This window comes from Suncus etruscus, chromosome 2 (genome assembly GCF_024139225.1).
Source record: "Suncus etruscus isolate mSunEtr1 chromosome 2, mSunEtr1.pri.cur, whole genome shotgun sequence".
Taxonomy (NCBI): domain Eukaryota; kingdom Metazoa; phylum Chordata; class Mammalia; order Eulipotyphla; family Soricidae; genus Suncus; species Suncus etruscus.
The window spans coordinates 35,633,505-35,650,214 of record NC_064849.1 but is presented as its reverse complement, the minus strand read 5'-3'; the positions used below and the strand labels follow the sequence as shown (position 1 = coordinate 35,650,214).

The following is a 16,710-nucleotide window of genomic DNA, read 5'->3' as shown; positions in this document are numbered from 1 at the left end:
ATTAAAAATAATATTTAGGAGCAAGTTTATTTAGGCAAAGATATATTAATTATTCACTTAGCTTACAGAAGTGTCACAAAACTTACCTGAGAAACAAAATTATCTGAAAGATCGAATTCATTACTCCAAGTTTCTCTTCTATACAGCTTAACAGATTTTTCCACAGGAATTGCCAGCAACTAATAGGAAAATTAGGCATCTTTTAATCACAATTATTTAAATAAAAATAAATAAAAATAAATGAACTGTGCCTAGAGTAAATACCGTGAGCCTGCCATGAGTAATTTCTTTTTTTTTTTTTTTTTTGGTTTTTGGGCCACACCTGGCGGTGCTCAGGGGTTACTCCTGGCTGTCTGCTCAGAAATAGCTCCTGGCAGGCACGAGGCACCATATGGGACACCGGGATTCGAACCAACCACCTTTGGTCCTGGATCGGCTGCTTGCAAGGCAAACGCCGCTGTGCTATCTCTCCGGGCCCAATAATTTCTTTTTTATTTAAACTTTATTGATTGATTGACTGATTGGTTTTTGGGTCACAATTAGTGGTGCTCAGGGGTTACTCCTGGCTCTGCACTTAGAAATCACCCCTGGCAGCCTGGGGTACCATATGGGATACCAGGAATCAAACTGGGTCCCTCCCAGGTTGGCTGCATGCAAGGCAAACACCCTACTGCTGTGCTATCTCTCTGGCCCCCCAAGAGTAATTTCTGAGTGCAGAGCCACAAGTAACTGCTGAGTACTGTCAGTTGTGGTCCAATCCCCGCCCACCCCCAAGCAGAATATATGGCACTTTTAAATTTTTATTCATGTTCTTTATAAATCATTACTGGGATATTGTGATCTACAATACTATTTATGGAGGTTTCATGTCAGAATGCATGCTTTTAAATTTTTGTTTGTTTTAGGGTCACACCGGCAGCACTCAAGTCTTTCCTGCAATGCTCAGAGGACCATCTGGGATGCCAGGGTCTGAACCCAGATAGTCTGCGTGTAAGGCAGATTGTACTATGCCTCTAACCACAAAAATGCATGCTTTTAAATTTTTGTTTCATTTTGGAACCACATACACCTCATGGTGTTCAGGACTTACTCCTGGCTCTGCACTAAGAGATCACCCTATAGGTGATCAGGGAACTAAATGTTTACTGGAATTCAGATCAGTTGCATGCAAGGCAAGTGCCCTACTCACTGTACTATCTCTCCAGCCTCCAGAAAGTACACTTTTTTTTTTGGGTCACACCCATTTGACGCTCAGGGGTTACTCCTGGCTATGCACTCAGAAATCGCCTCTGGCTTGGGGGGACCATATGGGGGCTCAAATGAGGTCTGCCGTCCTAGGCTAGCGCTTGCAAGGCAGGTGCCTTACCTCTAGCGCCACCTCTCCGGCCCCACAGAAAATATACTTTTAAAAGTTCACATGACACACAAAAATATGTAAGAAAAACAAAATCTCTCTATATCCTATTGTGACTTCTCAAAAGCAAATATACAAACTATAAAAAAAAAATGCATACAGGGGCTGGAGAGATAGCACAGTGTAGGGCGTTTGCCTTGCACACAGCTGATTCGAACAAAGGTGGTTCGAATCCCGGCATCCCATATGATCCCCGTGCCTGCCAGGAGCGACTTCTGAGCGAAGAGCCAGGAGTAACCTGAGCGCCGCTGGGTGTGACCCAAAATCAAACAAAAATGCATACAAACATATATGAAAGTACATATAGAACACATAATTAACAGCTTTTTATCTATATACAGATGATTCAACAATCTGGTGTTTTGTCTTTTCTTTTATTTAAACCGTATCTGAAGATCATTCCATATGAAGTTACATATCTCATTCTAAAGTTTCACAGAGCCAGTACAATAGCACAGCAGTAGGGTGTTTTTGCCTTGCACGTGGCTGACCTGGACAGACCCAGGTTTGATCCCTGGCATCCTATATGGTCCCCCAAGCCTTCCAGGAACAACTCCTGAGCACTGCTGGGTGTGGCCCCCACACAAAAACAAACAAAAATTCAGATATTTCACACATATGCTGCCTGGGTAAAAAGTGCCTGAGCTGGGACCAGAGAGATAGCATGGAGGTAAGGTGTTTGCCTTTCATGCAGAAGGTCATCAGTTCGAATCCTGGCATCCCATTTGGTCCCCCGTGCCTGCCAGGAGTAACCCCTGAGCACTGCCGGGTGTGACCCAAAAACCACAAAAAAAAAAAGATGCCTGAGCACACATCACCTGGGTTGTGAACCAGGGCTATCTTCACCTTTGAGAAGCCACATTTTCTCCTACGTTCTCTCTCTCTTGCCTCTCCCTTTCTTCAGTACCTCCAAATAAAATCTGTTTCCTCAGAACCTTCAAATAAACTGCTTTTATTTAAAAATAAAAAATTCTCACTTTCAGCAATATCACCATATCACCATTTACTTACATGGTTCCAATAATGAAGATTCAAACTGTTTTTATTATTTTACTGTTAGAAACAATGATGTAGCATTTTATACATACCCTGTGATGCATATAATAAATATGCTTACAGGATAGAAATATTCTTTTTCCTTTTTTGGGGGGGTTTTTGGGCCACACCCAGTGGTGCCCAGGAGTTACTTCTGGCTCTTTGCCCAGATATCGCTCCTGGTAGGCTCAGGGGACCATATGGGATGCCATGAATCAAACCCGGGTCCATCCTGAGTTGGCCTCATGCAAGGCAAACACCCTATAACTGTGCTATCGCTCCAACCCCTAAACTTTCCTTTATAAGCCCAATTGATATCCTTAATATAAAAGAATTTCATTAGCAGGTAAAGAGCATTTTCCATTCTAGTTTCAAGTCTCTCACATTTCTGTTTTATGTATAAACTAGTACTTCAAAATAGTACATACTAGCAGTAAGAGTGGACATATTTCCAGGGTCTGGAGCAATAGCAGAGGGATAGGGCGTTTGCCTTGCACGTGACCAACCCAAGTTTGATCCCCTGCATCCCATATGGTCCCCAAAGCCTGACCGGAGTGATTTCCGAGTTCAAAGCCAGGAGTAAAACCCCAAGTGCCACCGAGTATGACCCAAACAAACAAACAAACAAACAAACAAGGGCCGGTGAGATAGCATAGAGGTAGGGCATTTGCCTTGCATGCAGAAGAACGATGGTTCAAATCCTGGCCTGAGTCTACCAGGAGCAATTTCTGAGTGTAGAGCCAGGAGTAACCCCTGAGCGCTGCCAGGTGTGACCCAAAAACCAAAAACCAAACAAACAAAAAAAACTAAAAAGACTATTTCCAGAGCTATTCCATAACTGAACATAAAGAAAAATAAAAAATTAAAGGGAAAAGTACTCTTCAAAAATTATTTGCCTTTTAGGGGGGCCAAAGTGGTAGTACAGCAGTAATGTGTTTGCTTTGCACGCAGCTGACCCAGGACAGAAGCAGGTTCAATCCCTAGCGTCCCATATGGACCCCTGAGCCAGGAGTGATTTATGAGCGCAGAAGCTGGATGTGGCCCAAAAAACAAACTCTATATAAAGTAATTCTCTTGAATAGAAATCAAGCAAACACAAAGATAATAATTGGCCATTTGTGAGCCAAAGCCACACGTTACGGATGAAATTGGATTTTTTTTCCATGGGACACCAGACAATATCTCATGGCACACTAGTGTGCCACGGCTCAGTGATTGAAAATGCTGGACTAGAACAAATTAAAAAAAAAAAAAGTTGGAAAATAGATTTACTTACCTTTCCACTTTTTGGCTGCCAAGCAAGTCTACAGATCGATTTTGCATTAATCACATCGTTACATTTTTGTAGTAATGGCCAACTAGTAGTACATGTCTGATTTTTTTTTGTTAAAAAAAAAAAAGAAAATTTTATTTTCTTCATGAAAATTTCCCCCCAAAAGATGCAGAACTAAATAGATTAATGTCAGATTAATTAATCAAGGTCAGAAAAAAGCAATTTAGTTTACTTTCATCTAATTATAATATTTATGTACCTGTTACTCTAAGTCTTTCAGAGGTTAAAAAAAGTACAGAATTAAAAAAAAGAACATTCCAGCCAGAGAGAGAGCACAGTGGTAAGGCATTTGCCTTGCAATCGGCCAACCCAGGATCAAAGGTGGTTCAAATCTTGGCATCCCATACGGTCACCTGTGCCTGCCAGGAGCAATTTCTGAGCAGATAGCCAGGAGTAATCTCTGAGGGAAACCTGGTGTTGGCTCTTACCACCCCTCCCCCCACAAAAAGAACATTCCATGGGGCCAGAGCAGTTCCACAGTGATAAGACGTTTGCCCTGCACGCCACTGACCTAGGTGAATCTAGGCTCAATCACCGGTGTCCCATATGGTCCCCCAAACAAGGAGCGATTTCTGAGTGCATAGCCAGGAGTAACCCCTGAGCATCACCGGGTGTGACCCAAAAACCAAAACCAAAACAAACAAAAAAAGAACATTCTTCTGTAATATCAGCAAATAATATACTAGCTGATAAATAAACACAATTAAAACCCCAGCATGTTACATCTTAAGTTTCTATAGAAATGAACTGAACAGATTTATTATAAAATATTATGTGTAAAGTCAAGCCTATTTAGCCTAAGAATGAGAGAATGACACTGGTTATAGAGGCAATAGAAAGTACTTTCTCATCAATCATATCTCTATAAATGCCAAGGTTTTTATTATAGTCTCAGAAAAAATAGAGAGCTTTCATCACATCTTCTTTAAAACTTTTATGTAGGTTAGAATAAATTATTTATGTGATTCCCGAAATCAAATGTGGTTCTTGTTTTATTTTTTCCAATAATTGCTAAAATCTATAAACAAATACAGGGGGCAGAGAGATACTACAGCAGGTAAGGAGCCTAGCTTGAACAGTCAACCTGGGTTTGATGCCTCATACCACCAGGAGTGAACCCTTAGATCCACAGGGTATGATGCAAAACCAAAAATAAGTAAATATAAAATATAATTTCTCTTATGATTCAGTAAAAAGTAATTATGAGCCACTTAAGTTTGTATTGATACTGTTGAATTTTTTATCACAATATTTAAAACCTTTGCTACTCAAAAGAAGAAAATTACACTGAATTATTAATTTGGTCCATTAATAAATTAAGTAACACCCAATAAATGACATCAACAGACAAAAGGTTTTACAAAGGGATGAGTTTACCTGATCTAGAGTTTGCCAAATTCGAACAGATCCATCACAACTAGCTGATGCCTGCAAAAACAAACAATAGATTTGTCTATAATGCAACCATAATGCAATATTGGAATTGATTCAATTATGATAAAGAAGTTTTTAGCACCTGTGTGAAATTTTCTGCTAATCCAGAACATGTGCAATTAAAGAAAAAATAAAGGGGAGGGGATTATTACCAGAAAAATGTCTTTAGGATCAATGGAAATACTTAAAACCGGGGCATCATGTCCTCGAAATGTTTTCTGTTGACTGCAATCCATTACATCCACAATTTTGACAAGAAAATCACTATAAACAATTAAAAAAAAAAACATAAGTAAATGCCAATAAAAAGTATCTCCTAAAAGCTATTTCCCTAATATCTCAAAATTACAATAGTACATGCCATAATTTTTATAGCAAATTATAAAATCTGGCACCAAAATTTAATGACACTAATTTAGTTTCCATCTATAAAAGTGGTAAAAAATACAAGTTAAGATTTCACATGACGGGGCCGGGTAGGTGGCGCTGGAGGTAAGGTGTCTGCCTTGCAAGCGCTAGCCAAGGAAGGACCGCGGTTCGATCCCCCGGCGTCCCATATGGTCCCCCCAAGCCAGGGGCGATTTCTGAGCACATAGCCAGGAGTAACCCCTGAGCGTCAAACGGGTGTGGCCCAAAAACCAAAAAAAAAAAAAAAAAAAAAAAAAAAAGATTTCACATGACATGGGCTGGAGAGATAGCACAACAGTGGGGTGTTTGCCTTGCATGCAGCCGATCCAGGATGGATAATGGTTCGAATCCCGACATCCCCGATGGTCCCCCGTGCCTGCCAGGAGTGATTTCTGAGCGCAGAGCCAAAAGTAACCCCTTAGTGCCGCCAGGTATGGACCCCCCCCCAAAAAAAAAAAGATTTCACATGACAGTTGAGTTGCAGAGACAGTACAGAAGTAACAGATGAGGCTAATTTGAGGTTTAATCCCTGGTACCATGTGGTCCCCGAAGCATAGAAAGTAGCCACCCAGGTCACAGGAGTTGCCTGAATCAAGCATGGCAAAAAAAAAAAAAAAGGATTTTTTTATTTATTTGTTTATTTGTTTTTGGGACACACCTGGCAATGCTCAGGGGTTATCCTGGCTTTGTGCTCAGAAATCACTCCTGGCAGGCTCAGGGGGCCTTATGGGATGGCAAAACCTTTTTATATACTGTTATGTTTATGGACTTTGCTGCAGTGCCAGACTTGTACTTAAAGCCATGTCATGGATTACACTTGGTGATGTGGGTAATGCCATGCGGATCAAACTCTGAGCCACACACATGCAAGGCTCTATCTATAACAGTCACATCCCTGGGTCCCCACAGGCATTTTGTTTCTGGTTTTTTGGGCCACACCCAACAGTGCTCAGAAATTACTCTTGGCAAGGCAGAGAAGACAATATGGGGTGCTGGATTGAAACCACATGCTGGCCACACACAAGTTCAACATCCTATCTTTCTTTCCAGCCCCTTCACAAGCATTTTCTTAAGTGCTATGCTTTTTATCCCAAATAGCAACTTAATTTTCTCTCCCTTTGGCAAACAAACATCAAGAGAAATAAAAAAAAAAAATCTATCTCCTCTTGAAAATAATCACCAAGAAAGACCGCAAGAAACCTGGTAAAAGTTCTTAAATATGGGGCCGTCGCGGTGGCGCTAGAGATAAGGTGTCTGCCTTGCCAGCGCTAGCCTAGGACGGACCGAGGTTCGATTCCCCGGCGTCCCATATGGTCCCCCAAGCCAGGAGTGACTTCTGAGCGCATAGCCAGGAGTAACCCCTGAGCATCACCGGGTGTGGCCCAAAAACCAAAAAAAAAAAGTTCTGAAATATTTTGAGGGGAATTTTTTATTTGGTTGGTTTGGGGCCACACTCAGACACTCTCAAAGGTTATTCCTGGCTCTGCACTCAGGAATCACTTCTAGCAGTGCTCAGGGGATTACATAAGGTGCCAGGGACAAGACATAGGTCAGTCACAATTATCTATATTATCTCCAGTCCCATAATTTTTTATTTTGTTTTTATTGTTCTTTGTTTGAGGGTCATACCTCGAAATGCTCAGTTGATTCCTGAGTGCAAAGCTCAAAATGCTCAGGAATTATTCCTTGCTTTGCACTCAGGAATCAATCCTGACATCATTCAGGGGACTTATGGGATGACAGAGATGTAACCAGGGCCAGTCACATACAAAGTAAGTGTCCTACCTACTGTATTATCTTACCTTTCTGCTCCCCATAAATATTCTGTTTTGGGGGCCAGAGAGATAGCATGGAGGTAAGGCGTTTGCCTTGCATGCAGAAGGTCGGTGGTTCGAATCCCGGCATCCCATAAGGTCCCCCAAGACTGCCAGGAGCAATTTCTGAGCATAGAGCCAGGAGTAACCCCTGAGCGCTGCCGGTTGTGGCCCAAAAACCCCCAAAAAAAGAAAAAGAAAAAAGTATAAATGTATTCTCAAAGCCTCTACAAAGGCCAGAGAAACAGAAGTGTAGGTAGGACACTTGCCTTCCATGAATCACCAGAATCTCATAGTCCCCTGCATTCTGCTAAAAGTAACCTCTGAATATAGAGCTGATAGTCCTGGTACTGTCAGGTATGGCCCAAAATCAACCAGGGAAAAAAAAGATTCCATGATGGCTTAGGAATAGTGCAAAAGATAAGCTGCATGCCTGGCATACTGCCTGCCAACTCTGGTTCAAATCTCTAGCACCACATATCATCCCCTGAGTATAGAGCCAGAACAGTCCCCTGAGCCTTGCTAGATATGGTCAGATACTCCCCTCCATAAAATACCTCTACTAAGAAAAAGACATCAATAAAAATCGAGATTAGAAAAAAAAAAAATAGTCCTGAAAATGTCACTCAAAAAGCAAAAATTAGTCATTCTGTCAATCGCTATTTCTGTTTTTGATATATACAAGAGTCCTACCTAGATCCAGCAGCAATTTTTGTACCATCTCCATTAAAGACCACGTGGTTTGCATTTGTGGTAAATCGGGTCAGTAAGCCATCTGGAACTCCTTCAGGAAATGTGTGCACTTGAATAGTATTGTTAGATACCGCAGTGACCAATTTTCCATTCTAAAAGAAAATTAAAGACAAATTAGCAAAGCAAATTAAAAATAAAAAAAGTAATCACAGGGACCAGCAGTGGCACAAGCAGTAGAGCGTTTGCCTTGCACACACTAACCTAGCATGAACCGAGGTTCCATTCCCTGGTATTTCATATAGTCCCCCAAGCCAGGAGCAATTTCTGAGTGAATAGTGAAGAGTAACCCCTGAGCATCACCAGGTGTAGCCCAAAAAGCAGAAGGAAGGAAGGAAGGAAGGAAGGAAGGAAGGAGGGAGGGAGGGAGGGAGGGAGGGAGGGAGGGAGGGAGGGAGGGAGGGAGGAAGGAAGGGAGGAAGGAAGGAAGGAAGGAAGGAAGGAAGGAAGGAAGGAAGGAAGGAAGGAAGGAAGGAAGGAAGGAAGGAAGGAAATGTACGCATGATGCCCAAATGAAAATAATTTTAAAAAACTAGCAAAACAAGTTCAAATCAGTTGGGAGCCTTTCCATAGATTAAAATCCTGTAAAAAAAAGAAAAATCTTTATAAATGTAGTTTATGTCAAGAGAATATTAGGGCTATGTCACTGAATAATTTTTTCTGAACTCCACCAGCAGTGATCCCTGAGAACAGAGCCAAGATTCAGCCCTGAGCACTTCTGGGTGTGATCCAAAAACAAAAATAAAACAAAATCAAAATTAAAAGTATTTTCAATAGATCACTATTTCTAGTATAGCCACTTTAAAATGTTCAGGGGGCCAGAGCTAAAAGGATATCCGTTATGGCCCAACAAAACAAAACAAAACAAAACAAAACAAATAAAAGCTCAGAAACTTCTGGCTTTATTATGCAGTTTTATTTCATAAGAGAAACAAGAGGGACATTCCTGTTAAAAATTATTTTTTTAACCAAGCTGATCACAACAGTATTTCACAACACTTGATGTAATTGTCTCAAAATACCTTCAAAGCACATGAGTATGCCTTTTCTCCAACATTAATGAACTTAGGGTCATCATCATCCAGGTTTTCCCAAATTCTCACATCACCATCACTTCCACATGTTACAATATAACTGTGAAGAAAATACAAACAGTAAAAAGTCACCCTGTTTCTAAACTTTTTTTTATTATACTTAATCTTTTAAAGGTATTGACCAATACTTTCCCACTAACAAAAGTCTTAATGACAAGGACAGGTAACCTCCTTTTCTATAAAATGAAAGGTTATTCCTATATTCGCTATACATCTTCCTTGATATATTTTAGTTACTATATAATAAAGGAAGGAGTATGCAATCTCTGTGACTACAGGTAACAGATACACCTTATCAATGTATCTCTAGCACAAAGCAGTCTGACATACGTATGTTAACGAATGATGAAGAGTTTAATTAACCAGCTAATTATCTGAATGACTAGCTTATCTCTCCAAACCTATTATCTTCCAAGTGCTTTTATTTACTAACATTTGTCATAATGACTCCAAACAAAATATTAAATGTTTAAAAGTAGTAAAGTTATGGGGCTAAAGTGATAGCAGGGAGGTAGGGCATTTGCCTTGCATGCAGAAGGACAGTGGCTCGAATCCTGGCATCCCATATGGTCCCCTGCACCTGCCAGGAGCGATTTTTGAGCGTAGAGGATTTCTGAGTGTAGAGCCAGGAGCAATCCCTGAGCGCTGCCAGGTGTGACCCAAAAACCAAAACCAACCCCCCCCCCCAAAAGTAGTAAAGTTACAAAACTAAAGTGTCCTATTATGATGGGATTATTAGTATTCCTCTAAATTATAGTAGCATTTTGTTCAAAATCAGTTAGAAATCTTTAATCAAAGCATCCAACTTAAGCTTTTGAAGCTGTCAGAGAAATGCAATTAATGAAAACAAAGTCTATCCCTACAACAGTAAACATTAATCAAACAATTTCTACATTAAAAGCAGAAACAACAAATGATTTCTTTGGGGGACGGCCACAACTGGTGGTACTCAAGAAGTTACACCTGCCGCTACACTTAGGAGTTATTTTGAATGATACCCAAGTCAGCCACCCATGTGTAAGGCAAATGCTCTATCCACTGTATTATCTCTCTCGCCTAAAATAATTTAATTTTTAAATCCTGTAATTGCACTTTAGAGTATCTTGATTCACATAAGAATCTGACTGAATTGTTCTTTTTTAACTGCCTAAATTATACTGTGCCAGAATAAAATGAAATTGAATACAGGCTTAAATTTATAAAAAATTCAAAGGAATATATATAAGCTTAGATGATAAATTTTTATGTTTAAAAATATTTGAGGAGGGCTCAGAGAGACTTGGGCCTTCCATGCAGTCCAACCAGATTCAATCTCCAGCACCCTCTATGATCCAGTCAGGAGTGATCCCTGAGCACAGAACCAGGACTAAGTTCTGAACACAGCTAGTATAGTCAGAGCAATCAGTGTCAGGGGTGGTGGGAAGGAGAGGCAGGGATTGTACAGAAAGACAGTACAAGGCTAAGGCAACTGTCTTATACACAGTCAACTCTAGTTTGATCCCAGCAGCATGTGTGGTTCTCAAGCACTGTCAAGAGTGATCATTGACTACAGTGTCAGGATAAGCCCTGGGGTTGTACCCCCCAATTTTTTTTTAAATCTTTTGAAATTTGCCCCATTCTCAAGTGTCCTGTCCTGATTTAGGTGTTAAATTGAGAGTTCTGCTATAAATATCTGAGTAGGACTAACTTTATTATGCTCTATGACATAATTACAAAACCAACTATTACGTTGGCATTTTATCCCTACCTGAATTCTCCATCCTCACAGAGCCATGTTCTTTCTTTATCTAACAACTTCTACCCTCATGAGATTCATGATGAGGCACCAGCAAAATCTCTAGATCCTCAGCTTTCTTTATGAACATTCCTCTGAGAATAATGCTTCCTCTTCAATTCTCTTAAGTGCTAGCTGATTTCTTTTCCACATCCCTAGAGGATCTGGTGGTGGAACTTTCTAGCACTTTTCATTCTATTGCCACACCCTACCCTCTATCTGAAGAAAAAGGAAAAGATCAAGGGATGTGGTTCATTCTCAAGTGCCAACTATAGGCCTAATAGTTCTGCTGAGCCACAATCTCCAGTAGACAGCTGTGTGTAAGCACTTCAAGTAAAGTGTGTAATCCCAGAAAGTACCACAACTACAACTAAGTGTTCAAGAACTGTCAGGAATGTAACCAATGGCATGTGTGAGCACCACAGTAACCCCAGGGAAGAATGTGCAAGAGCAGACAATTAGTTTATACTCCACAAAGAGCATGTGTGCAAGCCACAACTGAAGTGTGAAATCCTCACCCCAATCTGGACCTCCGCCTAACCCCCAACAAGCAACAGAGTGAAATATAATTTGCAAAATCGTGTAACCCTAGTCATAGCAACAACAATAAGCACTACAAGAAAATTTCAAAATTTGGGGTGTTTTTTTTTGTTTGTTTGTTTTTGGTCACACCCTTCAGTGCTCAGGGGTTACTCCTGGCTCTGCACTCAGAAATCACGGCTTAGGGACCATACAGGTTGCCGGAAATTGAACTGTTGGATTTGGCTGCATGCAAGGCAAACGTCCTATCGCTGTGCTATCACTCTGGCCCAATTTCAAAATTTTGAAATTAAGAAAAAGACATGAAACTGAGATCAGAGAGATAGCACAAGTAGTAAGTATAGCATATGTTTCGAATGTGCAGGGCTCCAAGTTCAAAACCTAGCACTTCATGGTTTCTAAATATATCAGGTTTGAAAGGGAAGAAAGCTGTAAGAAAACTAATGCATTCCTTTTTATTTATTTAGGATTTTGGGTCATACCTGGCAGTGCTTAGGGGTTACTCCTGGCTCCATGCTCAGAAATCGCTCCTGGCAGGCATGGGGGACCATATGGGATGCCGGGATTTGAACCAATGACCTTCTGCATGAAAGGCAAATGCCTTAACTCCATGCTATCTTTTCGGCCCCCAACTAATGTATTCCTAAAGAGAAATTCTTCCTAGTTATTTAAAGATTTTTTAATATAATTTTTAATATAGTTATCTCCCCAATACTTATTCCTATTTGAAACAGCAGTATTTTCAATACCCATTTAAATGAAACTGATATACAACCCTACCCTCCACCCATCTCAGATTCCCATGGTTAGATTTTGTCAATATTTCAACTGTTTCATAATCTCAACTTCAATCTTTCTAACCAATTTATCATTTTGCTTTATTCCCTAAATATCTTAATTCCAACAATTTCCCATTCTCATAGGATCTATAATTGACTGAAATTACATATGCTACAACTTCCTATTCCCTTCAAGTTCGTACTCTCTCCTAATTTCATTTGGAATCCATTTTATGTCATTAAAATCACTCCTCTGGGTCACTTTAGCCCTCTTCCACTTTATTATACTTGCCAAGCATAATCCAAACTCTGGTTAAACCCAACTCTTGTCCATTAATAAAATGGTGCTCACACAGCTAACTATAGTTGGGAAAATAAAACTGACTACTTTCATCTAGTCTCACTTTAAATTCACCATCACTAACCTAAAGTAGGTCTTCAGTAATGTCAAGCAATCTAACTATATTTTCCTAGTCCTTTAGATATTTCCTGTCTTGTAACCATCATATCTATTTCTCATCAAACCTTCACCTCCTCCTGACTCAATTAACAATCCCAATACCTCCCTTTTTTTCAATCTACTATAATCAATTTTTTTGATTTGTTTTGTTTTGGGGCCACACCCGGTGATGCTCAGGGATTACTCCTGGCTATATGCTCAGAATCGCTCCTGACTTGGGGGACCATATGGATGCAGGGGGATCGTACCGGGTCTGTCCTAGGTCAGCACGTGCAAAGCAAACACACTACCGCTGCACCACCACTCCAAAAAAAGCTCATGATCACCCACTACCACATCACTACATCTAATGGAAGTTCTCGGTATTTTTTTTTTTTTTTTTGGTTCCCACACCCGGCATTGCTCAGGGGTTACTCCTGGCTGTCTGCTCAGAAATAACTCCTGGCAGGCACGGGGGACCATATGGGACACCGGGATTCAAACCAACCACCTTTGGTCCTGGATTGGCTGCTTGCAAGGCAAACGCCGCTGTGCTATCTCTCCGGGCCCAAGTTCTCAGTTTTTTTTTTTTTTTTGGTTTTTGGGCCACACCCTGTGACGCTCAGGGGTTACTCCTGGCTATGCGCTCAGAAGTTGCTCCTGGCTTCTTGGGGGACCATATGGGACGCCGGGGGATCGAACCGCGGTCCGTCCTAGGCTAGCGCAGGCAAGGCAGGCACCTTACCTCCAGCGCCACCGCCCGGCCCCAAGTTCTCAGTTTTTAAACTGACCCACCAGCAGCACTTGACCTGGTTCATTATTTCTTACTTAAAAATGCTACTTCATGTGGCCAGAGAAATAGCATGCCTTGCATGCAAAAGGACGGTGGTTCAAATCCTGGCATCCCATATGGCCGCCCAGACTGCCAGGAGTGATTTCTGAGTGTAGAACCTTGAGCGCCGCCCGGTGTGACCCAAAAACAAAAACAAAAAAGCTATCTAAGGGCCAGAGAGATAGTACAGCAGTAGGGCATTTGCCTTGCATGCAACCAATCTAGGACAAATGGTGGTTCAAATCCCAGCATCCCACATGGTCCCCTGTGCCTGCCAGGAGCAATTTCTAAGAGCAGAACCAGGAGTAATCCCTGAGTGCCACTGGGTGTGACCCCAAAACAAAACAAAACAAAAAGTTCAAATCCCAGCATCCCACATGGTCCCCTGTGCCTGCCAGGAGCAATTTCTAAGAGCAGAACCAGGAGTAATCCCTAAGTGCCACTGGGTGTGACGCCAAAACAAAACAAAACAAAAAGCTACTTCAAGTTGTTTCTAGATACCATCCCTAGCACTGAACTATCTTGAGGGGTGGAGGTGGTTGAGATCTCCAATGGCACTGGGGATTGGGACCAATCCTGGAATAGAAATATGGTGATGCTGGGGGTCAGTAGAGTTAGATCCAACAATGTTGGGAAAGGTTTTGGGAAGGCTGGGTAGTGTAAAGCAACAACACTGAACTGCGGACCTCATGTATACAATGCTCCCTTTGAGTTATCTCCTGACTCTTTGAACATTTGGGGGGGGGGGGTTTACTGGCCACACTCAGCAACGCTCAGGGGTTCGCACTGGTCAGCAATCAAGAATCACTCCTGATGCACTCACGAGACCATATGAGATGTCAGGATCTAACCTGGGTCAGCTGCATGCAAAGCTAATGAATACTCTATCTGCTGTACTCAATCCAGATCCCACCCTTTGAACATCTTAACTACAATCATTTCTTTCTTACATGGCTTCATTTCAATAGTATAAATTAAACATCTATATAGTGAAAAATTTGGGGGGGGGGTTTTTTTGGGGGGACACACCTGTAGGCACTCAGAAATTGCCCCTAGCAGGCTCTGGGGACCATATAGGATACCGGGAATCAAACATGGGTCTGTTTTTTGCAAGGCAAATGCCCTACCTCTGTGCTATCACTCTGGCCCCTATATCATGACAACTTCTATACTTAGATCTCCAGCCAGGATCCCAATCCTAAATCCTAGGAAGCATCAGCTAAAGATTTAAACTTCTGTCTTTAACTCAAATTCTTCTCTGAGCTTTAGAATCATTTATCCACATCTCTAATCTGTAAATATCAAATAAATCCTATCCTGTACCCAGATACAAATTCATAACCTCTATATCCTACCTTTAAAATGTGTTTTCTCTCCATTGAAGGTGTCTGCAAATGACATCAATTCCCACAGATAACACTAAGAAAGGGATGGCATCACTAACACCTCCCTTATCCTTAATATCTAATGGAGCATAATAATTTTATCTTTTAACTATCTCCTGGGGATGAGAATATAACTTAGTGGTAGTGTATGCTTCACATATCTGAGGTCCTAAATACAATCCTGGGCACTATTTCCACTATAACATGCACCCTTTAGTACAAGCATGCATTACATTCAGCAAGATTAAAAAATACCTAATAGACTCTCTGCATCCATTCCTACTCCTTTTCATGAGCCATAATTTATGCAGCTTCTCAAGAATAAGAGTGGCCCTATTTCTACTTCTACCCTTTATATACCATCCTGCTGATTTGGGGTTCAAGCATGATTCCTAATGCAGCTCAGGAGTTAAATAGTATACCCTCCTTCACAAATGTCAGTCTGTTTTCATTTATTACATTAAACATCACTAGTTTTTTCAGTACTTTTATGGTCCCTTCACATAAGACCTTAGCACACTGTGTCTATGGCTTGGAATGCAACCCACACAATCAACACTTTCTAATAACACTTAATTCCTACTCAATCTTCAAGTTTTATATAAAAAAAATGCTTCCATAACCAGAGAAACAGTACAAGAATTAAGTGCTTGCTTTCCATGCATCCCATCTCAGTTTTCTCCCAGGATCCCCAGAGCATTGTCTTGAGCAACCCCTGAGTGTTGAACCAGGTATTGCCAGTACCAGTAGGATATGGTCCCAAAACCCACCAAAAGAAGCACTTCCATTAAGAAAACTCTCCTTGGGGCCGGGTGGTGGCGCTAAAGGTAAGGTGCCTGCCTTGCCTGCGCTAACCTTGGACGGACTGCGGTTCGATCCCCCGGTGTCCCATATGGTCCCCCAAGCCAGGAGCAACTTCTGAGCACATAGCCAGGAGTAACCCCTGAGCGTTACTGGGTGTGGCCCAAAAACCAAAAAAAAAAAAGGAAAACTCTCCTTGGGCCGGAGAGATAGTATGGAGGTAAGGCGTTTGCGTTGCATGCAGAAGGACGGTGGTTCGAATCCCAGCATCCCATATGGTACCCCGAGCCTGCCAGGGACGATTTCTGAGCACAGAGCCAGGAGGAACCCCTAACTGAGCGCTGCCGGGTGTGATGCTTCGTGGCCTGGCAAGACTGAAGGATGCAGACACGAAACACTTCACTGCTCCAAGTTACCTTACCTCCCGGATTCATCAAAACAGACCTCCGTGTGTCCCTCGGTGTGGCCGTATCTCGTGGGCTTCTGGATGACGGGCATCTTTCCCGCTCCCTACTAGGAAAAAAAGTTTTGCAGAGACTTAAAATTTATTTGCAAGGCAATGCAAGGACAGGGAAGCAGGCAGGTTAGCATTCAGCCAGACTACGGATAATTCCTTCCCCCCCCTTTCCCGTTCCACACGAATAGCAAAAGCAGGAGAGAGTAAGACCTGTCAAAGCCTGAGTCGAAATCAGGGCGAGTTACTCAGGCGGGCGACAAAACCCCAAACTTGAGCGTCTGCAGGAAAGCTGGCCACCCCAGCAGCCCGCCACTCAACTTCCCGCGCTTTGGCGTGCAGCCCTCACTGCGCCTGCGCCGACCCGCCCACTCCACACCCCCTCCCTCGCGCGCACGCGCAGGTCGGGACCGGAAGTCGCCGC

General features: G+C 41.9%; 1 protein-coding gene across 1 annotated transcript in view; it reads right to left on the bottom strand.

Annotated features, from left to right (window-relative positions):
- Window positions 1-16,341, bottom strand: part of WDHD1 (WD repeat and HMG-box DNA binding protein 1) — a 68,672-nt gene extending 52,331 nt beyond the window's left edge. The window contains exons 1-7 of the mRNA XM_049767025.1: window positions 16,254-16,341; window positions 9,211-9,322; window positions 8,132-8,283; window positions 5,369-5,480; window positions 5,160-5,210; window positions 3,726-3,821; window positions 87-179 (exon numbers count right to left, since the gene is read on the bottom strand). Of these exons, the coding sequence (XP_049622982.1) occupies window positions 87-179; window positions 3,726-3,821; window positions 5,160-5,210; window positions 5,369-5,480; window positions 8,132-8,283; window positions 9,211-9,322; window positions 16,254-16,330 (693 nt within the window). The 5' untranslated portion in view covers window positions 16,331-16,341. The remainder of the gene's footprint in view (window positions 1-86; window positions 180-3,725; window positions 3,822-5,159; window positions 5,211-5,368; window positions 5,481-8,131; window positions 8,284-9,210; window positions 9,323-16,253) is intronic.
- Between the last annotated feature and the right edge of the window lie 369 nt (window positions 16,342-16,710).